This window comes from Falco cherrug, chromosome 13 (genome assembly GCF_023634085.1).
Source record: "Falco cherrug isolate bFalChe1 chromosome 13, bFalChe1.pri, whole genome shotgun sequence".
NCBI lineage: Eukaryota > Metazoa > Chordata > Aves > Falconiformes > Falconidae > Falco > Falco cherrug.
The window spans coordinates 25,017,760-25,043,330 of NC_073709.1; the positions used below are offsets into that span (position 1 = coordinate 25,017,760).

Here is a 25,571-nt window from a genome sequence, read left to right on the forward strand (position 1 = left end):
CAGCACTAACCGGCGTCTTGCACTTAGAGGGAGAGGTCTCGTGCTTGCACACTCGTCTGCAGCCCTGAGTGCTGGTATAGTATTACTGAGCTTTTTGAGTTAACGCTGACCTCACCCAAACAGTCAGGTGAGGTGGTCTTAGGAAATTTTTTGCTTAATCCATAAATTTCATTCCAATTTTTCTCTCTGGTACAGACAAATAACTTTGTATCTTAACAGCAAAGGTCAATGGTAAATAAGCAGAGAACTACTGTGAAACTGTGGGGCTCACAGACTGAGCAGTGGGAGCTGGAATCCCCCAGGCATGGATCTTATCAGGATGATATAGGAGTCGTCTTTGTGTACTGACTTCTGGTCCAAATATCCAGCCTCCTAGCACATGATATGAAAGGACCATAAATAGTCTGGAGGGAACGGGATGCCTGGAATGTTTACTAATGCCCTAACTGCATGACATTAAAAATTGAACACTGGGCTGCAAACACGCACACACACACACTGTGCTACTGAGGTAAATTTTACAGATGCGATTTCACCTCCTAAGCAAAAGCACATCTGCTTGGCTTCAGTACACGCTGCTAAGAAAAGCGAGAGGAAAATGCTGGCAAGGACCACTGTCATACGCTAAAACATTTGTGTGTGTTCCTGGGTGCTCCATGAATGTGAGATGCATGCGTGTCCAACACCGACATAACAAGGTAAAATGTGCACTGAAAACTAGCCAGGATGGGCTTTTTTCTGTCTAGTACTGCTTTGTGGGCATAATTTATGTTAGGAATCTCTTTTTTTTGGCCTCCTACATAGTAGATGAAAAATTTTGGGCATCATCGTAGCAATGTCTGATTATGCAAAAATTCAGTATCTGCTACCTACCAGGCTATATAGAAGTGACAAACTGCCAGGATCATGGTTCAGAAATTGTTTTGGATCAACAGGATTTAATACTGTAAATCACAACCAAGGAGGCCAGCAAGTCTCTTTAAACGGCTTTTAGTCCAGGAAAATACAGGATGTTTTCTTTATTATTTTTAAATTATTTCTTTTTAATTTGAATTTTGACAATGATAAAAAGCAGACAGTCCTCTCCAACAGCAAAAGAATCTGTCATCTGAGGGAGAGGAGTGCTGTTACTTCTCTCAGGGTACAGTAAAAGCCAACAAAGGACTTTGCAAATAGTACTGGAAGCTTAAAGAAAAACTGCAGCCACTGCAGGACAGTTCACTGTTACAACTGGCCACGTTTGTAAGTAACAGTCCGAGCAGAAATTACTTCTACATTGAATTAACAAGAAACCTGAAGTTTCTTGATAAAAACTTATTTTGAAACATAGAAGTTCAATGCAGCATCCCATCAGAGACACAGATATCTTGGTAGTATGATGTCCTCTTTATCAACACATACTTTTAAAAGCAGTCAACTCTCAAAAGAAAGAAATACATTCTCTCTATATATATAATTGCAGTATCTATGCAAACATGCATTACTCAACTACATACTTTTTCTTTGAACATGGAACTGCATACATGGAGCTACATCCCTGATTTTTACATATTGTTTCCTATATGATAGTAAACGGAAAAAATATTTCAGTCAAACCTCGTGCAGTATTTCTTTCAGGCTGCACCAATCGGTTGCAGAGACTCATTTTACACAGGGTCGTTGTTGCCCCCAGCAGCCTGCCAGGCTATTGGGACTGATAAATCAGAACACATACTGACTGCTCATTCTTTCAGGTACAGGGAGGGACATGACAACTGTATTACCTGCTGGTATTGGGGCTGGTCTAACACACCTTCGTGAGGTTTAAGAAACATGGCATCTCTTTCTGCATTAACCAATAGAGACGTTCCACAACCAGCTGGCAGAGGTAGGCATAAAACCCAAAGGATGCCTGTCTAAAATGACTTCCCAGTCTTCAGCAATTAAATCAACTCATGCATGTTAGTTGATAGGGGACTTTACAGATGCCCATGCTGACACAAGGGTACAATGATGTATGCTAAGTTACGATTTCAGAACCTCCAGGGTTACAGAAAATGGTGCTGTGCACCCAGAAATGCAAGCAAAGCTTTAACATACCTTCACTTGCAAAGCAAAGTTCAGGAAAGCTTTTACCTTTATGTGTGAAGCATTGATGTAGCCTGTATTATTTTCTTTGGTTGGCACCAGCTCTACTCGGTTCTCCTCATAAGGAACGACCTCCCTGATGCGGTTGCGCTCAGCGTTTTCAGGCAAGGCAGCAGTGGTGAAGACTCCATCTACCTTTTTCTTTGGAATCTGCTCATATTCTGTAAACACCATCCCCTCTTCCAACTTCCTCTTCAAGATTTTGCACTAAGAGTTAACAGAAAGGAACATAAATCCATTAATTCTTCCTGGAAGAATGTTTACCACTAGATCTATCCATCCATTCTTTGCATTTCAATATACAGCCATAGTATTCTCTCACTCGCTTCTTTTTTCAGTTGCAGTTATCTGAGGAAACACGACATACTGCTACTGGATGAAACCACAAGCAAATTTTACATTTTTACATGCTGCTTCTACATATTTTAAGACTGATACCATAAAAAGCAAAACGATGATACATACAATCCTGGTTCAGTATGAATTTGTATGTGATCTCACTGCAATAGATACTTGCAAAACTATCTTAAATTTATTTTTTAAGGAAGAGAATCATGCAGCAAGAAGCGTGACGTGGTCCACATTTTCAAAATTCTCCCGTAACTTGGAAGTAAGCGATTTCTGTGGCTGAACACAACCCCACGTACGTACAGGCAGAAGTTAAGTTCTGTCATCTGCATACCAGAAAATACAGGGCTGCAAATTTCTATCCAGAAAGCCAGAAAGGTTCTTTGCAAGTATCTCTCGAGTCTTCATGGTAGCAACTGTTTTTAATTTCTGAAATTCCATATACATGCACATACCCGCATGGGCAAACATCAGGAGGCAAACTTTTTTTTCTTTTAAATTTAATCCCATTAGAGACATTAACTGAACTCATTAGTTAGATCAGAACATGAAAGACAGTATCTATAGATGATCACTGTAGAAAGACTGCCTGATCAAGTGAAAAGTGTGCAAAATGTTAGATTTACAGCTTGATCTTGTATGATAACATATGGTCACGTGAAACTGAACAGCCTTAATTTTCACCGACTTCAGTAAATGTTCAAGACATTTAACACCTTGCCAGCATCCAAAGACAGACCAGTGTTAATGACAGATCTTTTCCATTAATGGCTCTAAAATTTTTAAGAGATTTTTTTCATGGTTTAAATCAAATTTTAATATTTTAGAAACTTCACGCTGCTAGGAACAAAGGGAATGAGCAACACTTCATGAGCCTCCATCTTACCCTCTCATCCATTGGCACCTTGGCGACTTCATCCTGGCTGTCCTCCGGCACTGGAACCCTAGCAACTGAGAGTCCGTTCAGTGCTGCCAACATCAAGGGCCTCTTCTGGGCCTCCAGGCCTGCCATCTTCTGCTTTTCTAGATTCTTTTGGCAAGAAAAGGCACGTTTTCATCTCTGTGTGATTATTTATAATGCCAGTAAAATGCTGGAATGTTTTTTTAATCTCCAAAATCTGCAACTCTCTGGCCAAGGAATGCAGATGATCACCATTAGCATCGTAAATTCAAATACAACCTCTATTCTTCCTGTTATTCCTCAAAGGCCTGCTCCTACATGAGCACAGAATTTTAATTTCAAAGAAGCAATCCCAGCATATAATACAGTTTAGATGCCATCAAAAGACATACAAATACAATCTCAAGCATTTTTCTGCAAACATTATTCTGAATGTAGGACACACAAAGCATCACCCTGTTACGTTAAAGTAGCGCTACCGTAGCCAAGATACCTGGGGCATCTTTTAAAAAGCAATAATTTCAATCTATTACAACAAACAGTAAAACATAGGCCATTGTTTCTCTTCTGTGATGGTGATACGTAAAATGAGAAGTCTTCTGACGCACTCAGCTATTATGGTGATTCAAATAGCACCCATGATATATTTTGCACTAAAAACTGAGCTCACATATCCCAGAAACTGAATGTTAACAGCAGCCAGGGAGGGATATTGTTTATTGTGTTCACGCATCATGTTATGCTGTAACATGGAGAACCAGAGTATGAATTTTAAACTCACCCTGCCGCCCCTCTCCTTGTGCCACTGGGAGCTAAAACATCAAAAAAGATGACAGACCATCTCCAGAAGTACCCAAATTAGGAATATTTTATTCCATTTCACTAACAGTTCTTTCTGCTGGATTTGGAAGGAGAGATGAGCACCAGGGAAGCCTGGTTCTCAGCATACATACGGAAGCTGTGGTCACCACACAGGCCAAGCCTGGCTCCTAGAAACACACTACTGAACCTGAATGCCCTCAGAAATATGCAAGTGGCTTGATTTTCCAAAAGCTTGTTAGCTTTTTCTCTCACCACTGGATTCCTCCAGAGCACTAAGTAAAAAACAAATAGAAAACAAAAATCCAAACTCACTCTGCTTTCTTTTCGTACTTGCGGAAAGCAGGAAAATGCCAGTATTTTTTCCTTTGGGGATTTTATTATTGTGATTATTTGCAAGGTAAAATAGAAAAGTCTGTGTCTAAGAGATAAAGGTCAACTTACCATTAATATAACATGTGATTCCTATGACAAAAGGAAGGTCTGCATGTGTTAAGACTGCTGATCTAGGCTGAAGCCACCTGAAAAGCTTAATGCTAAGACTGTCCCTTTACTTTCAGAACAAAGCAGCACCTTCTGACCAAAGGCTGAACTGAATGATTATTCAGAGAAAGAGGACGCAAACAACATCTCTAAACCATCTTCTCACCTTCATTTCCATCCTAAAATCCCTTGGGTTCCTGCTTCTCAATACCTTCTTTCCTCAGATGATTAAAAGAGCATGTATATACGCCTGCTGTTACCACCAATGTCTACACTATTCAAAACATTACATTTTATAGTCAAATATCTGTTTTGCATTTAAAGGTTAAGCTTCTGGCAGAAGTCAATTCAGTCTCTATGATACAACTTGGTGGCCCAAGCTTGATTCCTAACCATTACATCAGTGTAAGGATCAACAACGAACAAGAAGTGCTATACATATGCTTAGAAAATTTTTTTGAATATACAGTAGTATTTACATCTAACTAGTTACTGATCTAGTACATTACAAACTCTTTTCTGCTCTGGACCATTTAGATGCTTCATTTTTTTCAGGAATCCTTTTTGTTTCAGATCTCAGTTCTGGGGGGGGGGGGGGGGGGGGGGGGGGGGGGAGCGGGGAAAGAAGGAAAAAAGAACTATGGCACACACTTTGCTTTCCGTGCCTGCTGTTGTACTCCCCAGTGTTACATCAAGCACAGATATATGTAGTGCTTACTAAATGGTGAGCACCCCTCATATTTTTGACATTGCTTCCAGTGGCACTGAAGCCTTTAAATGCTTTTTATTCTAAATTCATTGCAAGTTTGAAAAGGACCCTATTTCATAGACTCATAGAAAGGTTTGGGTTGGAAGGGACCTTAATGACCATCTAGTTCCAGCCCCTTGCCACGGGCAGGGACGCCTTCCACTAGACCAGGTTGCTCAGAGCTCCATCCAGCCTGGCCTCAAGCACTCCAGGGATGGGGCATCCACAGCTGCTCTGGGCAGCTGTTCCAGTGCCTCACCACCTCATAGTGAAGAATTTCTTCGTGATACCTAATCTAAACCTACACTCTTTCAATTTAAAGCCATTCCCCTTTGTCCTATCACGACATGCCCTTGTAAAAAGTCCCTCTCCAGCTTTTCTGTAGGCCCCTTTAGGCACTGGCAGGCTGCTGAAAGGTCTCCTGGGAGCCTTCTCTTCTCCAGGCTGAACAACCTCAATTGTCTCAGCCTGTCTTCACAGGAGAGGTGCTCCAGCCCTCTGAGCATCTTCCTGCCCCTCCTCTGGACTCACTCCAACAGCTCCATGCCTTCTTATGTTGGGGGCCCAAGAGCTGAATGCAGCACTCCAGGTGGGGTTCTCTTTTTTTGGTGCAGCCCAGGATACAGCTGGCTTTTTGGGCTGCAGACGTTCATTGCTGGGTCATGCTGAGCTTCTCGTCCACCAACACCCCCAGTCTCATACTTGAGTACATTTAAAAAAACAACAACCAACCAAAACCCCTAAAACCCAAAACACAATCCAGATCCTCAACCCCACATCGGCTACATCTGTACCTCTACATCGGCTGCATCTGTAATTAGATATCCAGCCACTTTGTTATTGGCAAAACTGCAACCCATATTCTACAGCTACCAGTGTTTTATTCAAATAACTATATTATATAAAGGTAGCAGGAAATGCAATGAAAGAGATCGTTTGAAAAACTCAAGAGTTTCCATTGTGCTGTATATTATGTGATACCTGACATCCCTGCAAAGAAAGAATAAAACACTAGTGCTGAAACACAATCTCCTGCCCATCTCAGCAAACACATTTCAGACTCGCCCTGCGCTCAGATCCGTGGGGGCTAGCGAGCCACGCAGGCAGCTGGGGAGCGGGCATTGCGGGGCGCTCAGCCTCCTCGTCACCCGGCTGCTCCACCACCCACCTCAGGCTGGCACCGCTGCCAGGGCAGCACATCATCAGCTGCATCAGACATGGGTCTGGCCAGCGGCCGAATACCCGCAGCAGGGGAAGCAGGCAAGCCCAACAGCACCGCATGAGATCAGCCCCTTTGGTGGCCATACAGACCCACGAAACCAAATTCTACGTGGCACTTGATATCACACTTCCTAACTTTAAGCAAATTGTCATCTTCCCACTCGCGTGTCCCCCCAAGTTTAGGGATCCAACAGTTTTCTGGTAAGGAATCTGACCTGTATGATTACGAATTTCCAAGAAGGCACTGCAACAGAGGAAGGCACTTACCCTCATCATGATTTCTCTTTCTATAATGCTGTCCTCAATAGAAAACATTTCAGACACAGGCCTTTCCTTGACAGGTTCTTTCTTGACCCGCTCCTTCACACTCGTGAGGTCAGGCTCTGAGATAGAGGGCCCGAGTGACGACCCATTTATTGCCATTTGATCAGTTCGAGAGACACTAATGGCTTTGGAAGGCCCTGGCCTCATGGCTTTGGCCCTGGCTACGGCCACAGAAATGCTAACATGGTCCTGCCTCAGGGCTCCATTGCTGACACTTTTACGAGGCCCAGGATACTCTGGAGGAGGTTTATTTGGTATTCTAGCCAAGGCAGCTTGCAGCTGAGCACTGTACTCCATGTTCTCATGGAGGGCTGTTATCCGCGACACCGATTCTGGGGTTTCTTCTTCCTCTTCGCTTTCACTGCTGTGTATCAGCATCGTGGCATCAGAGAATGTCTTTTTGTGATGATAATGAGGAACCTGCTGAACATCGTGCCCCATCTGAACCGACTCTTCTGGCTGCACCTGCTCCCGCAAAGTGTTCCTGCGTGGCAGCGGGGCATTTAAAGTTTTTAATGCCATGGCTTCTATACCACGTACCATATTGCTGATGACCTCTAAACTATGGCGCTTGTTCACAGCGCTGTGGTGCTTCACTGCCATGAGGGGCTCGCTGACCTCCTGCAGCGACTGACGGATGACTGGCGAGCTGTCCTCTTGGAAGGTTTTTACTGAGAGCTGGACTTTGCGAGTGACCAGGTCGGGACTGCTCCCACTGACATACTTGTGCCGGTGGCTTGCCAGGTCTGGCGTGCTAGTGGCAGGACGTGGGCGCGGGTATGGAGGTGGGGGTCTGAAGAGATAGTTCTTTAACATGTGAGCAGTGTTGTAACTCTGGCTGCTCTGCAGCTGCATGTTAGCCAGTTCTGGTGTGCTGACAGTGTGGGATATGGCACTGGCTGCTGTCTTATTTTGAGCAGCATTATTAGGGTTCATTTGGTCAGTCGGGGCGACGGGCTTGTTATAGCCACCACCCTGGGGCCCGTATGTAATTGTGTAAGGATGTCTCTCTCTAATCTCAGGCTGACTGTAAACTAGGTCTTCCGGCTGGTTATAAGCATGTGTGTTTCCAATATTGAGATTCCTCAAAGACTGACTTTGGCTATCCATCTGGATCACCCCTCTCTTCATTTGCCTCATGACAGTTTCATAATCTGGAGTTGGCCGGTAAGATGGTACTATGATTGCACTGTGTCTGTGGCTGGGGATATAGTCTGCTCTCATGATGTCACTTCCAGGGATGCTCAGATTTGAGGACATTGGTGACGCCTGGATGAAGTTCTGTGAGCGATTGAGGGAGTTCATGCTGTGGGCGCTACATACGCTCCCATTGGGTCCATTACCATTCAAGTAGCTGAAGTCCATTGGACACCTATCCAAACTGGTCTGAGACCTACAGTAGAAAGTTTCTTCATTTCCATGGACAATGCTATCTGTGTAGAACAGAGATAAAGGCATTGACAGTTTTAACATACGAGGACTCATTCAATGGTAACAAAACTTCAAATGCAGTCTGCACCAAGAAATACAGACAGCTTAGTGTACCACAGCTACAGGGAACATTTGGTCTTGGGAGCATCCTTGAGTCACTGAAATGGAACTAAAACAATGCTACTCATGTAAACACTCCCAACAGTTAGCAAAATACGGTCGGTCAGATGCTCGTGGGAGACACGAAAGGGGAAAGAGAAGAAGTGTTTTTGCCCCGGGTGGCAAGGAAGAATAAAAGGGCATCTCCTTCCCCAGCATCCTGGAAGGATTCACTGCCGCTGCTACCTTAAAAATCCAGTGCTGCTGGCCTACGGTAATCCTAGAAGTTCTCTTGTCTTTGCTGTTGATTTGTGCTGTCTGATTTGAAGTAGCAGAGGACTGTGAAATTTGAAATCCTACTTCAGACCAACCAACAGTTTTGAGGATTTGAAGTATAACACAGCAGAGTGATCAAGACTCAGAAAAGAACCCCAACAAAATAAAACCAAAAAACCTCCACTCTACAGATGTAGTAAAGAATATTAAATCCTTCAGCAAAGGATATTTGAGAGGGAATCAAGATAGTAAAGATTATGCTCTGGATCACAATTTTACTGCAAGACTGTCTGTGTTGAAAATCTCATAAGAAAAGACTAGTGACTCCCCAAACTCTGAAACCAGCTAGTTCTTCAACAATATAGAGAAGCCTGTGGTAAAATAAAGGGACCTTTGCAATTCCTCCAAAACTCTGAATTATCCCTCTGCAGAGCCTCAGCTTCACAGTAAAACAATAGTAGCCACTAGGTCAAACCTTCTACTGTATGCAAGGAACTATACTGAATGGCTCCTTTCAAAACTTATCAAATTCTACCTTAAAATTAGTCAGACCACCATAAATCTAAAACGCTATCAGGTATGACTAAGAGCTCCTCTGCTGGCGTGAGCACTTCAATTGTACCTCTCATGAATGTAGCCTAACAGACCTGGCTACATGTATTCCAAAAGGTGGTGTGGTTAAGGGTGTGAGACTCAAGGTGTTTAGGGGCGGGGCTCCATTCCCAGCCTCAATCAAATTAATCTGGTATCACCTTCCAGAGAATTTATTCATCAAATGTGGGGGTAAAAATAGTTAACCCTCCTTATATCCATAAGGCTAACAGTGCAGGCGGATGTTGGTGAAAAAAATCAGCAGAAACATTATCTAAATGTACAGTTTCATGACTAGGATACTATGCTTTCTCCTACAGTAAAAGATATTTCCTGTCTCCTTTCCCCTCACTCCATTTCTCTCCCTGGCTGCAGCTGGCACTGCCTTTGAGTACAGCCATCATACTTCATTTAGAAATTATTTTTTCAGCTCACTGAACTGGAATACCGAGTTTAAGGTCCATATAATCATGCACAGACATTTTAGAGAAATTTGAAAACTGAAATTGGACTTTAAACAGAAGACTTACTGCAACATTAACTATAAAACTGCTAGCTCTCTTCTAGCAGCAGCTCCCATTTGACCATTTCTAGAGGAAATCTAGACTTAAGGGTTAGGAGCTTCTTTGCATACACATAAAATTGAAGTCCATTAAAGGAAAAATATATGCTCTAAGTACCTTGTGAATTATGTGTTTCAGTGTAGTGTTCGCCGCACGGGACATGCATAGGAGGCAGTATAAAAGGATGTTGTCTTGGCTGAAATAAAAGCACAAGGGGAGAAAAAAAAGCATTAGGAACTTCATTTGCTATAATTCTTGCAGCTGAAACAGGAAAAATGTTCTGTGTCCTTTCCACTGATTAATGCTCTTTCTTACCCAGCTAAAGAACCATGGTTTGTTATTTCTTTAAAGAACAGAGAATAACATTTTGTAAATTGTTTGCTAAATTTTGTTACAGAGCCCAAAGCTGACCAGTTAATACTCCCTTAACCTCAACCACTTCAGACAACAACATCCAGACTCCCAGTTCGCTTAGAACTTTTCAAAAGTTTATTAAAAGCCCTTGCCCTTGAAGAATTAAAACAAAACAAAACAATCATGCAATCGGGACAAAAGCAGGAGATGGAACAAATTCAAGGACCTAGAACACTGTGATACAAGCAATAGGAGCACATATGGACTTAAAATAACTCTGCAAATTGCATGAACATCAGATTCCCCAGATAATGAATTGGAACCTTCCTCCAACAATCTGCACTGCAACAAGCTTTTTAACACAAGTATCATGGGGCAATTCAGCAGGATCATCTCCAGCAAAATAAATCACAGCTGATGCCATATTCACCAGCTTTGTCCACTGGTAAACCAATACATTTTGCAATCGAATTTTACCACCTGCACTGTAATGCCCTGCCTGGTGTCACTGAGCGAAGTTTATGAAAATATACTCTGATATACGAAATAGGCAGAAAGAGAAGGAAGACGCTCTTTTCTCATTAATAGATCATCCTTAACAGCAGAATAAGGGCTTTTCATCTAGGCTGATTCAAGTAGTTCAAACTATTAAGGAATACTGTGGATGCCCAAGGCAAGAAAGAAACACCAAAGAATTTACCTTTGCATGCACATGAACAAAACGAGCACCACGCAAGTTAGCTACTGAAAAGGGGATGGGGAAAGGGTTAAATTTACATTTTCTATGTAAATGGGAAGAAGGAATGAGAATCAAAGAAACTGAGCGCACACATGAGTTTTCGTATACAAAATGGCTGTGTTAAGCCAGAGCTGGAAGATGACAGGAACAATTTCTGCTACAACAATTACTTCCAATGGTATAAACCCTGCTCCCACTGAACAATCTGGGCAAAGGAGCCTGCGCTGACAACATGGGTAGCAGAGCTTAGTCTGGAACAAACCGAGATGTTGGAAAGTTTACCAAATTGGGGGGCAGAGGAAAAATGCAAGGAAGGAGAAGTGACTTCTGCTGGGAGCGCACAGATCTGGAGCAGACAGTTTTCTTTTTGATAGGTGTTATCGAAGGTATCTGCAAGAAACTAGGGATTTATTTTTTTTTTTAATTTTTTTTAAGGTCCATCTGCCTCTTCTGATGAAACAGGAAAAGCTTAAGGTCTACAAAAACGTCAATATCCAAATTAAGGATCACTTGGATTTGGGTTTTTTTGTTTGTTTTGTTTTTTAAAATCAGCTATTTAAACCATCATATTAAGATCTCCTACTCTGAGGAGTTTTTGCTGGAAAACCAGCATCATTGGGTGGCCTGACAGAAAAAAACCCCAGCATAAAATGGCTTTAAAGTAATAGTTAATAAAATACAGATTCACCATGATGCCAAAACCATACAAAGGGTCTTAATCTGAAAGTAACGAACATGGTCCTCAGTGAAGTGGCAGAGCCTCAACCCAGAGATTCCCCTTCACTTCCCATTTATGACTACTGATTTATTACCATACAAGACAAATGAATAGGTAGGTGTATAAAGGTATGTACAGTGCAGACAACAGTCAGGAGGGCATTTCCCGCCCCCCCCCCCCCCGAGAGAACTGTTCCAACAGGTTAACAAAACATTTATGAAAAAAGCAGTTGAAAGTTCAATGCGAACGGTTAGCAGCTCACTTTTTATTTGATAAGCACACATTTCCCCCCCTCTTGATGTTCCTGAGACTTTGGGTTTTTTTAAAGACTTGTTACATGCAAATGTTCAAAACAAAGAGGCAGCAGGATGTGTTTTTCCTTTGAAAAAGTAGATTTCCATTTCTTGTATCTAATAGAGAATGCAGGGTTGGTTTTTTTATTCCACTTGTGATATATTTGAGGTCATAGCATAAGAATGCAAACCACATTTCATTTCTTCACCTTCCATTTTTCATAGTCATCCCTAGGGACCAAACTAGCAGATACCAAAAATACTGTAAATATGCCTCAGAGAGTGTAATACACAGCCTGTGAATTGCATCATGACACCTTAGAAACATGCTAAGAATGAAAGGACAAAGAAATCTGAAGCCAGCTACAACAGCTTTCCTGCCAACAGCTGGGAAACACAACATGCAACTTTTAGATCTAATGGACCATATATACGGACACAGAAAAATAGCCTGTGCTGAAACCTGCAAAGATAAAGCTATCCTAATATCACTATCTGCTTAAACCTAATTTTGGAGCATTTTCACAAGCTGTAGCCACACTGTGGGGATATGTTAAGAAAACATGCCAGCCCACATTAGCCTTCTGCCATGCAGCAATAGGCTAATGGAGTTATCACTCTGGGAAGGTCTACAAAGCAGGTATAACCTATATCACACACGAAAACTGGCAACCTGCATGTAGACACTATTGCCTTCTAAGGAATCAGCAGTGCTGTTGCTACTCTAATTTAACAGATTCTGAATTACTGACATACTAGATGTTAAAACTGGATCCATAATAGTGTCCTTAGAACTGATGGGGGGGGGGGGGAGTGTGTGGAAAAAGAAACAAAAAAAAAAAAAAAAAAAAAAAAAAGACTCGGACTTTTTTGTAAAGATCTCAGAAAAAAGTTGCTCAGTTTGGTCAGGCTTATAGTGTTTATGGAGATCAGCTAAATAGAAACAAATACAGTTTTTTAAAAAAACAGCTCTGAATCACAATACTGTACTGCTTATAACAGTTTTAGTTAAAATCACAGTAGCTTCACACAAAAATAGCCTCTTAACCCAAGGAGTTGGTAAATTGTAAGCAGACTTTATACAAACCCATGAGGAATGGAAGAAACGGGAAATGAGAAGCTGTAAAATTATATAATGACTAGGTCTTGATGTATACAGCACAAGACACTTCCAATTCTTTCTAGAGGATTATTTTCACTACATATTGAAATAACCTCAATCCATTAGAAAAGATGCTCAGTTTCTGCAGGGCAAATAAAAATATAATGCCTTGAAGACTGTAACTTTTAATACTCAATGGTGATATTATCCAGTTAAATTAATCAGCCTGGGCAGCCACACCCTTTAAATTCATTCCAATCATATTCCCTACAAGAAATAAGTTAATGCGCTTATATGAAATTTAGAAAGTATTCCATCTTACACAATGCCCCATCCCATTAGAAATGGTATAGACGTTCTTAAAGACCTCATTGAGGCACATACCAAGGATGACCTACTCCAAGTGGGCCGTCGCCGTATAGGGGGAGGAGAACTTGATTGTCTGTGGAAGAGAAAGTAAAAAAGAAATACTAGAAACTACAATATTTCAATTCTGATTCAAGAATGAATGGGGAAAAAACAAGAGATGAAGAATCTGTAAGTACTGCTCATTAATGAGATTAAAAAAATATAAATAAATGAAAATAATTCAGGTTGTTCTCTAAACACAGGAAGTGTTCCAGTTCTAAAATATACATGCCTTCTGTTCATTATCCTATTTGGCTTACTTGGAAACACAAGAAAGAAAAACTCTGGTTTAAAAATGAATCCAACAAGTCTCTTAAGCAATAAAAACTGAACATGGCACACAGGCACAGTCTCAGGTGACTTAAGGTGAACATTAAAACAATGAGAATTTTCTGAAATTCATAGCAAATCACTCCAAAGCAACACACACAGATCGGGAGGAGGGGAGCGGGGGGAGGGGGGGTTGCAACTGGTTAGATAATGCTAGCAGAGCCACATACAACGTTAGAGTAGCCAGGTGCAGTAGAAGGAACAAGGAGTGTGTGGGGCCGGGGAGGGGGCGTGAAGAAAAGAAAAAATAAAGAGGAAGGGAAAGAAACAAGTTGAAGGAGGCAGAAATATAGTGCTTACGTGAAGAGAGGAAAGGTGGAATTTGTCCTCTTAGAGTTTCTGATCTGGTGAATGATGTTATGTGTGATTAGAGGAAATGCACACGGGAAAACAAACAACTATCATTTTAACACAGAGGGCAGGAAAATTATTTGGCTAGAAAACACACCTTGGCATATCCTGTCATCAATGTCTGTGGCTCTAATGCAGAAGCTGATACCACATGAAACTGCGGTAAGGAGAGCAGTTCTAATGGCAAAAATACATAGAAACTTGTTCTTTCACTTGGTGACCTCATGGTGTCCCCTGTCTTTATCAGTCCAAATATTTCTAAGTTGTATATGAAGCCGCTGCATACACCTGGTTCATGGTACCCACAAACTTACGGCTCAGTGTTTAGAAATAAACATGATCAAAAGCTACTGCTCCTGCAGTCTGGATTAGGAACAGTAACAGAACAGTCCTTCTCTGTTGACCCCAATATACAGCTTCAAAGGAGAAATACTCCAGAACGACAGACCATGGTATTTTGTTTTCTTTCTTGACTATCACATGGGAAACAATCAGGAGCTTCCTTTGAACTCAATTCCTCTGAAACCACTAAAATTAAATTTAGGATTGGACTACGGAAATGCATTATATGCTGCTAAAAAATGTCTTTTCTGGTCTTTCACTCACCTCCCAAGAACTGTAAGAGCCACCTGAAATCTAATTAACACTTCTTTTCTGTAAGTTGAAAGATCAGTCTACACAGTTCACCTCACTGGTCTCTCCAATACCCTAACTCACCGTGTGTTAATATAATGTGTGTATACATAATATTAGACAGGTAGACCTTCCAATCTTCCCTTCATAATTTTGGCTTTATTTTCCAACAGATGGCATCACCCAGCTGAACAGATGGGATGTCCAGCCTTAACTAGAGCTGTTGATAGAGATGAGACTTCATATCTTTCCAGCTAAGCCGGTAAGTTTTGCAAGGAAGTCATGTTTTCATTGCTCTACAAACCCAGCACATCACGAAAGTTTCTCAAAATTCTAAACTTCTGAAAGTCAAATTTATGTCAAACTAAAACTGCTGTGTGCTGGCATAAATGAAACATCCTCAACTAAGAAACAGACTTTTGACTTAGAACTAAAGCCTCACAAATTCCTCCTTCAGTTAGAATGAATCCACCTGTGAGAGGACTAGCTAAAGGCCAATCCTCACTAGGTGCTCAAAGTAAGAGCCTAAAGGAGACTTTAGGTTCAGATTTACAGTCTCTGCGGCATTGTGCTAGTATGGCTATGCAGATTAACTTTCCCAGGTGTCCTCCCTTGTTTGGCACACGTAAGCAGCAGATAAATTATACTGCCCAAATTAGAAGTTGACAACCTGTGTTTTTCACCACCCTTGGCTGCTAGCGCATCTGCTACTGCAGTTCACATTTTGGCATGTTAACATACGTCACCTTTCACTCCAGTTTATACTAATACTCTGGGTTATGAACGGCAGAGACCAAGGGCTTCAATTCAAGACTCTCTTTCAGATTTGGCTCTGCTTGGGGAGCATCAAAAGCCTCACAAGGCTTAGATTGAAATTTAATTCTCAATTGCTTTTTCTTGCTGGGGGTTAAAAAAAAAAAAGAAAAAAAGGGAAAGGGGCAAAGAACTGACACAAGTGACTAGAAAAAACAAACAAAACCAGACGTGCCAAAACTCAGATCAATTCCAAAGCAGGGTGTTAGAATACAATTCTGAAGAAAGAGTACTCACTCTGTGCAGATTTTATTCTGTTTGTAAAACTTGTGTCTTGCTGCAAACAGACGTGAAATATATTTGGCATTTTCAAGATCATCCTTTAAACACAAGAAAAAAATAGGAAAAAAAAAAAGTAATCATTCATTTTGTTATTCTTTCCAAGAAGTAACAAAGAAGAGTTTTAAAAATCCAGTTGCAGTAACACTTGGTAAGGTCCATCATGTACAGAATCTGGCTGCCAAGAACATGTCTAGTGCCCTCAAGAACATTCAAGGCATTGAATTACTGAAATATAGTGGCATGCCTTTACATGCTGCCACTTCACTGCTAAGTCACAGTAGGAGGGGACGAGGGACAACCACCAAAAAAAAAAAAAAAAAATGGCTCAAGCTTGCTGGTCCAGTTTCTATACTGGCCTTGGTTCAGGGAGATGTGGAGATTTTAAACAGTGCAGAACAGCAATGCAGCCCTCTGAGTTCCAGTATGTGCACACATGATAGCTTATGCCCAGTTTCTACAACTGCTTATGCTGCTATATTTATGCCAGCGTGAAAGATAGTGAGGCACTGTGGATGTTTCATCCAACAAGCGCTTCATGTTTTTGCAAACTTCCCAGCATAGTATACTTCGGGATGCTTGGAAGAGAACACAAATATTGATGGCTACATGAAGTTAATTTCACTCTCTGCATAAAGTAAAACATGAACTTGAGGGGCAGGGAGGCGTGGTCCTTATGGTGAGTGAGCCACTTTTCCAAAGTGGAATTTTAAAGGTTTATTTTTTATATGAGTAGCTTTCTTGATCACACTGATTAGATCTTTTTCTTACTGTGTGAAAGAGCACATTCTCTTCTTTGTTGATCAACTCTAGAACAATTGAAGACTTGTTATGTGCTATATTCCCAATGTCATTCCACCTGTAGAGTAAAAAAATGCAGTAGTTTGCCAACACACACATTCAAACATTTCACAAACATATTAAGAATCCCTTAGTCAACATTAGTCTCATTTTATGGGAAAGCTTTTCAGTAGCTGTTTGGTGAAGAGACATGGTCAGAAAAATAAGGAAGTTATGCTCTGATTAAAGAAGAAACAGATATTCAGACCTTAACCCAAAGCAGGAGAGTTTATAAAAACACCAATTTGAAGACTCACCATAGAAATACATTGAAAATACATTAATGATAAACATTTTACAGAATTGTGGCATTTTCTAACTGCTTTAGCTTTTTTTTAAAAAAAATACTGCCGTTCTTCTCCAAATGCTGTTTCCAACTTTCCTCCAGTGCCAATTCTTAAAGAAGGTTAAGTTGACAACATGGTTATGTAGGCTATGCATACCATGTTAATACTCTGGTTTTATGTTTGCAATCTTTTTTTTTTCCAAGTAATTGTCAGGTTACCCAAGATCAGAGTTATAATCTTCTTACAAATAGCTGACAGACATTTGCGTACATTGCATGCAATCCATGGGGATGGAAAGGACTTGTTTGTTCTGTTTGCAGCATGCATTCCTCTTCATGTCATGGCAGGATGTTTGAAGTGCATGTTTCCAAAGAGTAAGGATCCCAGCACCGACTATCATTTCTACATGTAAACTTCTTGATTTTGTCACCTGGCACACTTAAAAAATTAGCTCGTTTCTTCTCAAAATTAGATATGCAAAACATCAGCTGTGTGAAAAAAGGAGCCCTAACATTTTTGAAGATGACCACTGAAAGCCCTTTTAAGGCAAAAAAAGCCAACAATCCAGCTTAAGTCTGATACAAAATTTAGCTACAGACTAAAAATTAGTGCAGCTCATAAACCATATTTTTTTGGCTGCACGAATGTTCATTTTCTAATAACAGGAACTAGTAAAAATCCACCTCAAGTTAAAACAACAACAATAACTGAAATACCCACCAGAACAGTAGCCAAGAAGAATAGGTGAAACCCTAGCCTCCCTGGAATCATGGAGATTTCTAGCAACATTTTCATACAGAACAAGCTTTCATAAGAAGTCACAAAACCCACAAAAAGTTAATGGAAAGGTTTAAGTGATTCTTAATAACCAAAACAAACATCAGAACAAATAAACAAGTGACACAGCCAGGCTTTTCAAAATTACAGAATGAGAAAATTCAGCTTTTTTTAAGTGGGGTACTTAAATATGGCAATCAGATTTTCAGAAATATCAAGTGCCTAGGCTGCCAGCTGTGAGGTTTAACAGATTTGCATTCAGAAGCATCAAAGAAGCAGACATAAAGGCAAGAAAAGAAAAGGGATCAAAGCCTTGTAAGTAGAATAAGATACATGACAGACAACTACATCTTTCTGGCCATCAAACCCATTCACAGACATCAGAACTTGTTCTTTATCACATCCCTTATGGCCAAGAGGCCAATCCTGAAAACAGTGATGTGACTACTCCTTAGTTAGAGGATTGGCACTGTTGAAGTCACATATGTAAGTAAGGAAAAAAACCCACACATGGAGCTCTCAAAAGCAAGTAGCTTTCAATGCAGAAGACCCTAGTTTTTACCTATAAATCACAGTTGTCCTTCCAATTCTGTTTTTTATGAAGATACCCATGAAGAAAATACCAAGGCGTGTGTCATTTCCATGATTATCCTGCAAAGAAAGGATAATATATCTAGTTTAATAAAGAAACTGGCCAATACATGCATATGAATGCATGCTGAACTACCGAAGAGAAGCCCTTTTCAGGATGAAGGCAGGACTAACCCTTGACTAACCTACATATTGCTGCTTGATCAGACCCCGATGTTCATTATTTCAAAGCAGTTAGTCCTTAACTAGATTCGTTCCGTTGATTAGTGACAACAGACAAAGGCTAAACAAGCCCAAGGTTCTTTATCACGCACAGCACAAACTGGCACTCATTGTATAATACCCCCCATTCCCTACCACTGTTATTATAGCTATCTAGAGTGTAGTATGGCTTGTAGCATGACTACCAAAAGCAATAGTTCTCTTTCACATTCATAGTATTTCTCCAGTTATCTGTTAAAACATGTAGAGATTTCAGAAAACCACACCTGGAGATGGAATCCCTCTCAAAAGCTATACTCTTCACGTCTCCTTTAAGTAGTCCAGGCAGAAGTTCACAGCATGTCACCCTAAAAAGTACTTGCATCTCTGTACAGACACAGCCTCCATTGGTTTTCAGCTATTGGGTTAAATATGCATCTGCATGCACCACAATGTCCACCGTTACTGCATTGTTTTTCAGAAGTTCTATTATTTTGTGCCTATCCATGTCTCCTTGTGGGCTCCTGTTCCATTTTGCAATCAGTGGTTTTCTTCACAATGCTTTTTTTTTTTTTTTTGGGCTACAGAAGCTTAATGCTGTGGACAGAGGGTTTTCTACATTTATCAACAAAACCAGCTCCCCCTCAGCTGCATATATAATACTTGATCCACACTTTAAAGCAGTAAATGAAAATCATGCTAATACAAGGAGTGTGGTTAAAAAGAGTTGCTAGAAGAAAGGATATGAGAGAAGTTAATGGACTACACATAAGCAAAGTCTAGAAACTGTCAGGCGCCCCTGCATTTTAAGAGATCAGATTGGAGCTGTTCTCCTGGCCTTGCTATACTTGATCCCTGGAAGGCAGCAATGGAATATCTGCACCTGTTTCTAACTACTAAGTGTTAGGCCTTTTGCAAACAAATGATGGATGCCAATTTTCAAGCTCCAGCCTACACATATGCCAGCGTTCTTCCACATACACTACAAGTCAGTAGAGGTCCTACAGCTGATAGTCTTCAGTTTAGTCTGATTAGAGGACAACACATTCCTCTGCCTTGTTCCAGAGGCAGCTTTAAAAGGCAAAAATATTGGGAAAATGTTGGGGAAAAATGTATGTATTTGTACACATATAAATACATCTGTGTGTATACACACAAATATCTATATAGAAAGAAAAATGTATTTCTAATAGCATTTTCTAATAGTAACAGGAGAGAAATCTTTCCCTTTTTCTCTTTGAATGTAGTTCTACTTGCCTGCAAGGCCAGCTCTTTGATACAAGGGTAACACCTTCCTGCAATTTTGCTAAGCACCCAGTCCACTGTTCATATTTATCTTACTGACATGCAATAATATCTAATGATTATTCCAACACAGAAATGCTTTGCAGCAGCATGTAGCATTTAATATGAATTAATTTGAGGAAAACATTGATTTCATTCATTGGCAATAAACATTCCATCATTTTTGTTGTTGGGTACAAAGTTTTTTGCTTTTTGGTTCCTGCCATTCAGGCCAATGTTGAGACTGGCCAAAGGGTCAATGTTGATTTCAGCAGAAAGGGTTTTTTGTTTAGTGTGGTGTTTTGTTTGTTTGATTTGGTTTAAAATTCCACTTAATCTTCAACTAGGAGAAAACCTGGTAGCAGTCCACCACTTACAGCGGCTGGGCTGGTTAGCAAAGAGAAACAAGTCATGTTGGCAACAGCAGTTTTCAGTTTCTCAGCACAACTTTATCACGGTGGCATGTGCTCCATAAGGCCAGACAGACCATCCATGGCAGAAAGGGGCTTCCAGCAAAGGGAAAGCAACTACAAATGCAAAATAAACCTTGAAACCCTCCCTCAGTTTTAAATGTGTGAAGGACCTGTGTGCACATACAGGAAACTAAGGAAAAGCAAAGTTAATGCCTGGTAAATAGCAACTGAGAAACACATGAAAAGGTCTTGTCTTCCTATCCTGCTAAAGAAGACCAAAGCTGAGGTTCACTTGCCCTAGTCACTCACCCTCAGAAAGCACCCAAAGAAAAGCAAAGAGCATCTCTTCTTGCCCAGTGAGCGGGCGCTAGCACACAGCAACCTCTTCTGTGAAAAGGATTTTCATGGAAAAGTAACACCGCAGGCCTAAGACACCCTCACGCCGCAGTGTCCATTCGAACTACCAGCAGTCATTTCACCCTCCAGAACAGTGAAACAAGTCCTGTCCCTTTTGGCCAAACACATCTTGCACATGTTCCAAAGGTGACTGCAGACTTCTGCATCATTTGATTCAGAGGTTCCTTTATAACATACACTAACATACCTTCACAGGGAAAATTTCCTGTCCAAAACCATCAAGGCGTTCCACTTCATTGATGTACATTAGCTCAGCCTCTGCTGCTGTAATACCACTGCAATTAGAGTAACAAAAGGCAGCAAAAGGTTCAAAAATATATATATACACAAAAAATACTAATGAAAAAATAGGAGATTCACAAACTACTTTAGAAGACACTTTGGAGATGCTGCCTAGAAATGCACAATACAAAACTAAATTTCAACATTAGGATCATAATCAGCAAGGGGAAGAATTTCACTAAATGTTGCTAAGGTAAGGTACAAAGCACAGTTCAAATTAAAGGAGGAACAAACTGAACTGATCCTATTACTCAGTTTCCTCTGTACACTTCAAATGTTTTCCAGGCTTTATTAAAACATCAGGCCATTGCATCAGGTTTTGTCTAGTTTTGGATGGCCAGTTTGAGCCATATGGGTCCTACATTTTGCATACTACACTTTGCAGAGCTATACTATTTGCATAAATAGTATACAAGTCCACTGAAGCTTCTTAAAATGACTTAAAAGGGAGGACATTTTCAAGTTGGCTGTTCAAAACCACAGGCACTAAATCCAAATGTTGAGCAGACTCTCTTTCATAATAGAGAATAAACCAGCTGAAAAAAACTTTTACACACGTGTCTACACATGCTCCTGTCACAGCTCAGGAATTCAGACAGATTTCAGTTCTCAAAAGCAGGTCAGAATAGATTGCAGGTTGCTCCAAAAGAAGGCCACTATTAATGTTTCTCCTCTTTGCTCCTCCTTACCACAGCTTACAAACAGAAATATAGGAACTGAACGAATACTTGGGAGAAAGAGGGAGAGAAAGGAGGTGCAATGTGATCTACCTGCTGAAGTGAGGATAAGTATTTGCTCTTTGTGTTGCAGAAATAGCACCAAAGAGCACAGCAGGGGAGGGAAATCTTTCCTTTCAAGTCCGTGAGTTAACCAAGATCACACAAGCAGTCCGTGGCAGAGAGAGAACAGAACCATGCCTGTTCATGGCCAGCCTGGAAACTAATCCTTTGGTTGCATCAAAGCCCCAGGCTTGCATTGAAACTCGGACTGAGAATCATCTTACACTCCGAGATTGGCATTTACCCCTTGACTACCATTTTCTGTCATGTAATGGGGAGTGCTGCACCCTTCACATAATATTCCTTTTGCATTTCACGTAATAAAACTTTAAATGCAAATTCACAACATAGCACAAAAGATTATTTCCAATGACATACAGGCACTGCCATTTTTCTAATAACAGCACTCTAGACATTTGAATACTTCCACCACCAAAACACCTAGATGACGTGAAAGAAGCTTGCTTACAAAGAAGGCATTTGTACTGAAGCACTAATAGATATACACCCTAGCTCATTAACTAGTAACACCATGTTGTATCTTTTCCACAACAAGACTTAAAACCCAGCTCCTGCTATTCTCATTTCCATTATATGAAGAGTGTGTGTGTGTCCCTGTCTCCTGAATGAGAGAAAACCCTTGGACCACCCCCAATCAAGTCACAGGGGCTTTTACCATCAGGATTTAAATGAAACCAAGAAAGGAGTCTACTACGTATCGTAAATAGTATTACACATGCTCATTAAGCTTTATGGTGCAAATGCTCGTTTATTTAGGATTAAGCTCCTCAGCCATTTTGTGTTCACAGGAGGCAGGTAATCTTTTGTAATAGACTAATTAACAATCCAGTGAGACCTAGCACAGTAACAAAATTAAGATAGGCTAGCTCACCCCTGCCACAAAAGCATGAGGAGGAAGGGAAGTACTAGAAGGACAATGACAATGAAAAAAAAAATTAAAGAATATCCAAACCTCAACACGTCAAGCTCACCTGTGAGTTCGGTGCTCCTGAGCAACCTTTTGAGTCAGCTCCTCCAAGACAGCTTCATCCTGGGTCCAATCCTGTAAGAATATGAAGTAGCACTGAAAACTAGACATCCAAAGAGAGACAAAACTCAACACAAGAAAGGAATTATGACAGCAGATGTTCATGCTCTTCCAGGAAGTTACAGAGAGAGAACTTATCACCAAACTGCACTGAAATTCAGAGCATGGGATGCTGAAAATGTGCAAGGAGAACATAAGAGTCTGATTTTTTTTTTTAATTTTAATATATGTATCTTCTTTGGGGATCGTAAAAAGGTACTGTTAAAAATAAGGCTAAGGTGGTTATCATTCTACAGTAGAGCACAGAGTACAGAGCACTGATACGTGATCTTTTCCTGGATAAGGACCAAACAAGTCTTTAAAAACACTTGAAAGGTTACAAATCAATATATAACTTTTAAAACAACCCAAAACACTGCGTAGACCATGAAAAATGAAGTCATAGGTATTTTCTGTCCTGCAACCTACAAGTGCTCCCTTTCCCATGTTAAAAGGGATTGGAAGTTCTGCTACCTCATCAAATATGCAATAAAACGTACTTTATGCTTACAACACATTTCTGAGCAGAGACTTTTATCTTCTGCAAATTTAATAATATGTGGTAGAAACAATTCTGAAATAATTGGGAGCAAGTTAATAAAGGAAGTCTGCTTGTAAATTCAAGGCGAAAAAAAAAGGAAGCTGAAAAAACTTTCTTGCAAAACCTCAAAGTTCTTATTTTTATTTTAAAAGCCTTAAGGCTGCATGTAATGTACTCAAATACACTGCCTGTTTCTTGCTCAATGGGGCCCTCCCTCTGATATTTGCTTCTGCCACAAAAAAATGTGAAAGTGTGCTAATGAAAAATGGCATGGTACATGCCTATGCACAGCTACACACCTGTGGGGTGTACTGTGTACATAACTTTGTTCTTTTTGCTGCTGAAGAAATGCCATTTGACACAGATTGTAGCCTCACAAGATCAAACAGTACAAATATAGCTGCCCCTCCCTCATCCACAAGCTCACTTCACTAATGAATTTATAGCAACGTTCTTGTTGGAGGCTCTTTCTATGCCTGAGATTCACTCAAAGCCTCCCACTTACTTCAGGACTAGTTTATATCTGCAGCACTTCGCAACTGTCACTGAACTTGCAGTGAAATATTTACTATTACGTTACCCACTCCTCCCCATAAAAGCAGAAACAAGTAGTTAAAGAAATGTCTAGAGAAACAGTTGATTTAAGAGTAGGCTTCTGAAGACTGTAGGAAGCAGACACTTTGCTGATCTTGTTAAATAGTAGCATGGATGAAAGGCAAGATACCACAAAGTGAGTGCAAGCAAAACGGAAGAGAGCTGACCATGCCACCATGTAGGCAGCTGACTCAAAATTGGGGGTTCTAGGAGTTGAACCCAAAAAGTAAACTGCTGAACCACATATAAATTAACCACCTGAAAGCTCCTCCAGAGGCCTAAACCCTCCTGTTTTTTTCCTGAATAGAAAAATTATATCAGTATTTTTGAAAGAACTTCGCATGAGTTCAGCAATTTACAAAGCAAGAGCTTGACAACACATGTCTCTCGCCGTCTGCATTTGCAGCCATCTTCTTTCCCACTTAGGCTATCATACACAAATTCGTAAAGCATCGTCTATACACAGGATCATCAATTACTTATCAATAGATAAAGGTGGCCTACCAAAGAAATCCTGCTCCACTAGTTGGGCTAACAGAAGTTTCTTGGTGAAAGGTCAATATCGAAGCCACATTCTAGCTACACAAGGCATATTCAGATCTCTATGCATTTATTAATTCCCCTTCTTCCTGCTGACTCTCTTTTTCAGCTGGTATTGAACTCTGTCTACCAGCTCAAAATTGCACTTTCACTTCAAGACCTGTCAGCTTTTTGGACTGGAAAATGGACTATCCACTGCAGTTCCTGTAATAAGAGCACCAGTAAATGGCATGAAAAGCTTCTGGAAGTGCCTTTCTCAAGCCCTCAAATCACAGTGAGATGAATCATTCTCCCTCTACCGCTCCACTAATTGCAGAGGGAAACCAGATGCCTTAACTTCTAGGCAGCTACACTCAGGGCATGGGAATCCCACCCCACTTCCATTTTTTTTTTTCCAGTTAGCCAGAATTCCACAATCTTTTACATTTTATGAAGTGTACACTCAACACACATGCTGATGGACTTGTTCATCTAAGATAAAGCCAGCCTTAACCTCAGCAGGCTTTTTTTCCCCACCTCTAATCCATCCTCCCAGAGAAGTTCAATGTCATGGACTGCAAGTGCTTGGCATTTGTGATCAGAGTCATTAGTGACCTAAACCACCTCCCTCAGCACTCAAGTTATTTGCTGGTTTCCAATGTAAACGTAAAACAAATGTACATCACAGTCCCTGGAGAACATTTGGAGAAGACTCGATTCATGCTTCGCTTCAGTCTAATAGTCAGTTGATGTAAATTCACATTCTCTTGAGGAAAGGCTGCATGATTTTTCCTGTGACACAACACTTAGCATATGAGCAGCCCTCATATCCTCTTGTTATGTCATGGTACTAATACTACAGTACTGCTAGTAAACACCTTTTTAAATTGCTGCAAATTCTTTTTTGATTCAAAGTAGTACATTTTTTTTTATTGACACCTATTCCTAGTAAAGGCTTAAGGAAGTGAAAAAGGCTAAATTTCCATAGCATCTATTCATTCAGATGCA

At 40.6% G+C, this 25,571-nt stretch overlaps 1 protein-coding gene across 1 annotated transcript in view; it reads right to left on the reverse strand.

Moving 5' to 3' along the window:
* PTPN14 (protein tyrosine phosphatase non-receptor type 14) overlaps positions 1 to 25,571 on the reverse strand; it is a 119,024-nt gene that overhangs the window by 15,711 nt on the left and 77,742 nt on the right. The window contains exons 6-15 of the mRNA XM_005441903.3: positions 22,815 to 22,885; positions 20,949 to 21,036; positions 18,418 to 18,506; positions 16,723 to 16,810; positions 15,910 to 15,992; positions 13,522 to 13,579; positions 10,049 to 10,127; positions 6,915 to 8,404; positions 3,362 to 3,505; positions 2,116 to 2,334 (exon numbers count right to left, since the gene is read on the reverse strand). Coding sequence (XP_005441960.2) covers positions 2,116 to 2,334; positions 3,362 to 3,505; positions 6,915 to 8,404; positions 10,049 to 10,127; positions 13,522 to 13,579; positions 15,910 to 15,992; positions 16,723 to 16,810; positions 18,418 to 18,506; positions 20,949 to 21,036; positions 22,815 to 22,885 — 2,409 coding nt within the window. The remainder of the gene's footprint in view (positions 1 to 2,115; positions 2,335 to 3,361; positions 3,506 to 6,914; positions 8,405 to 10,048; positions 10,128 to 13,521; positions 13,580 to 15,909; positions 15,993 to 16,722; positions 16,811 to 18,417; positions 18,507 to 20,948; positions 21,037 to 22,814; positions 22,886 to 25,571) is intronic.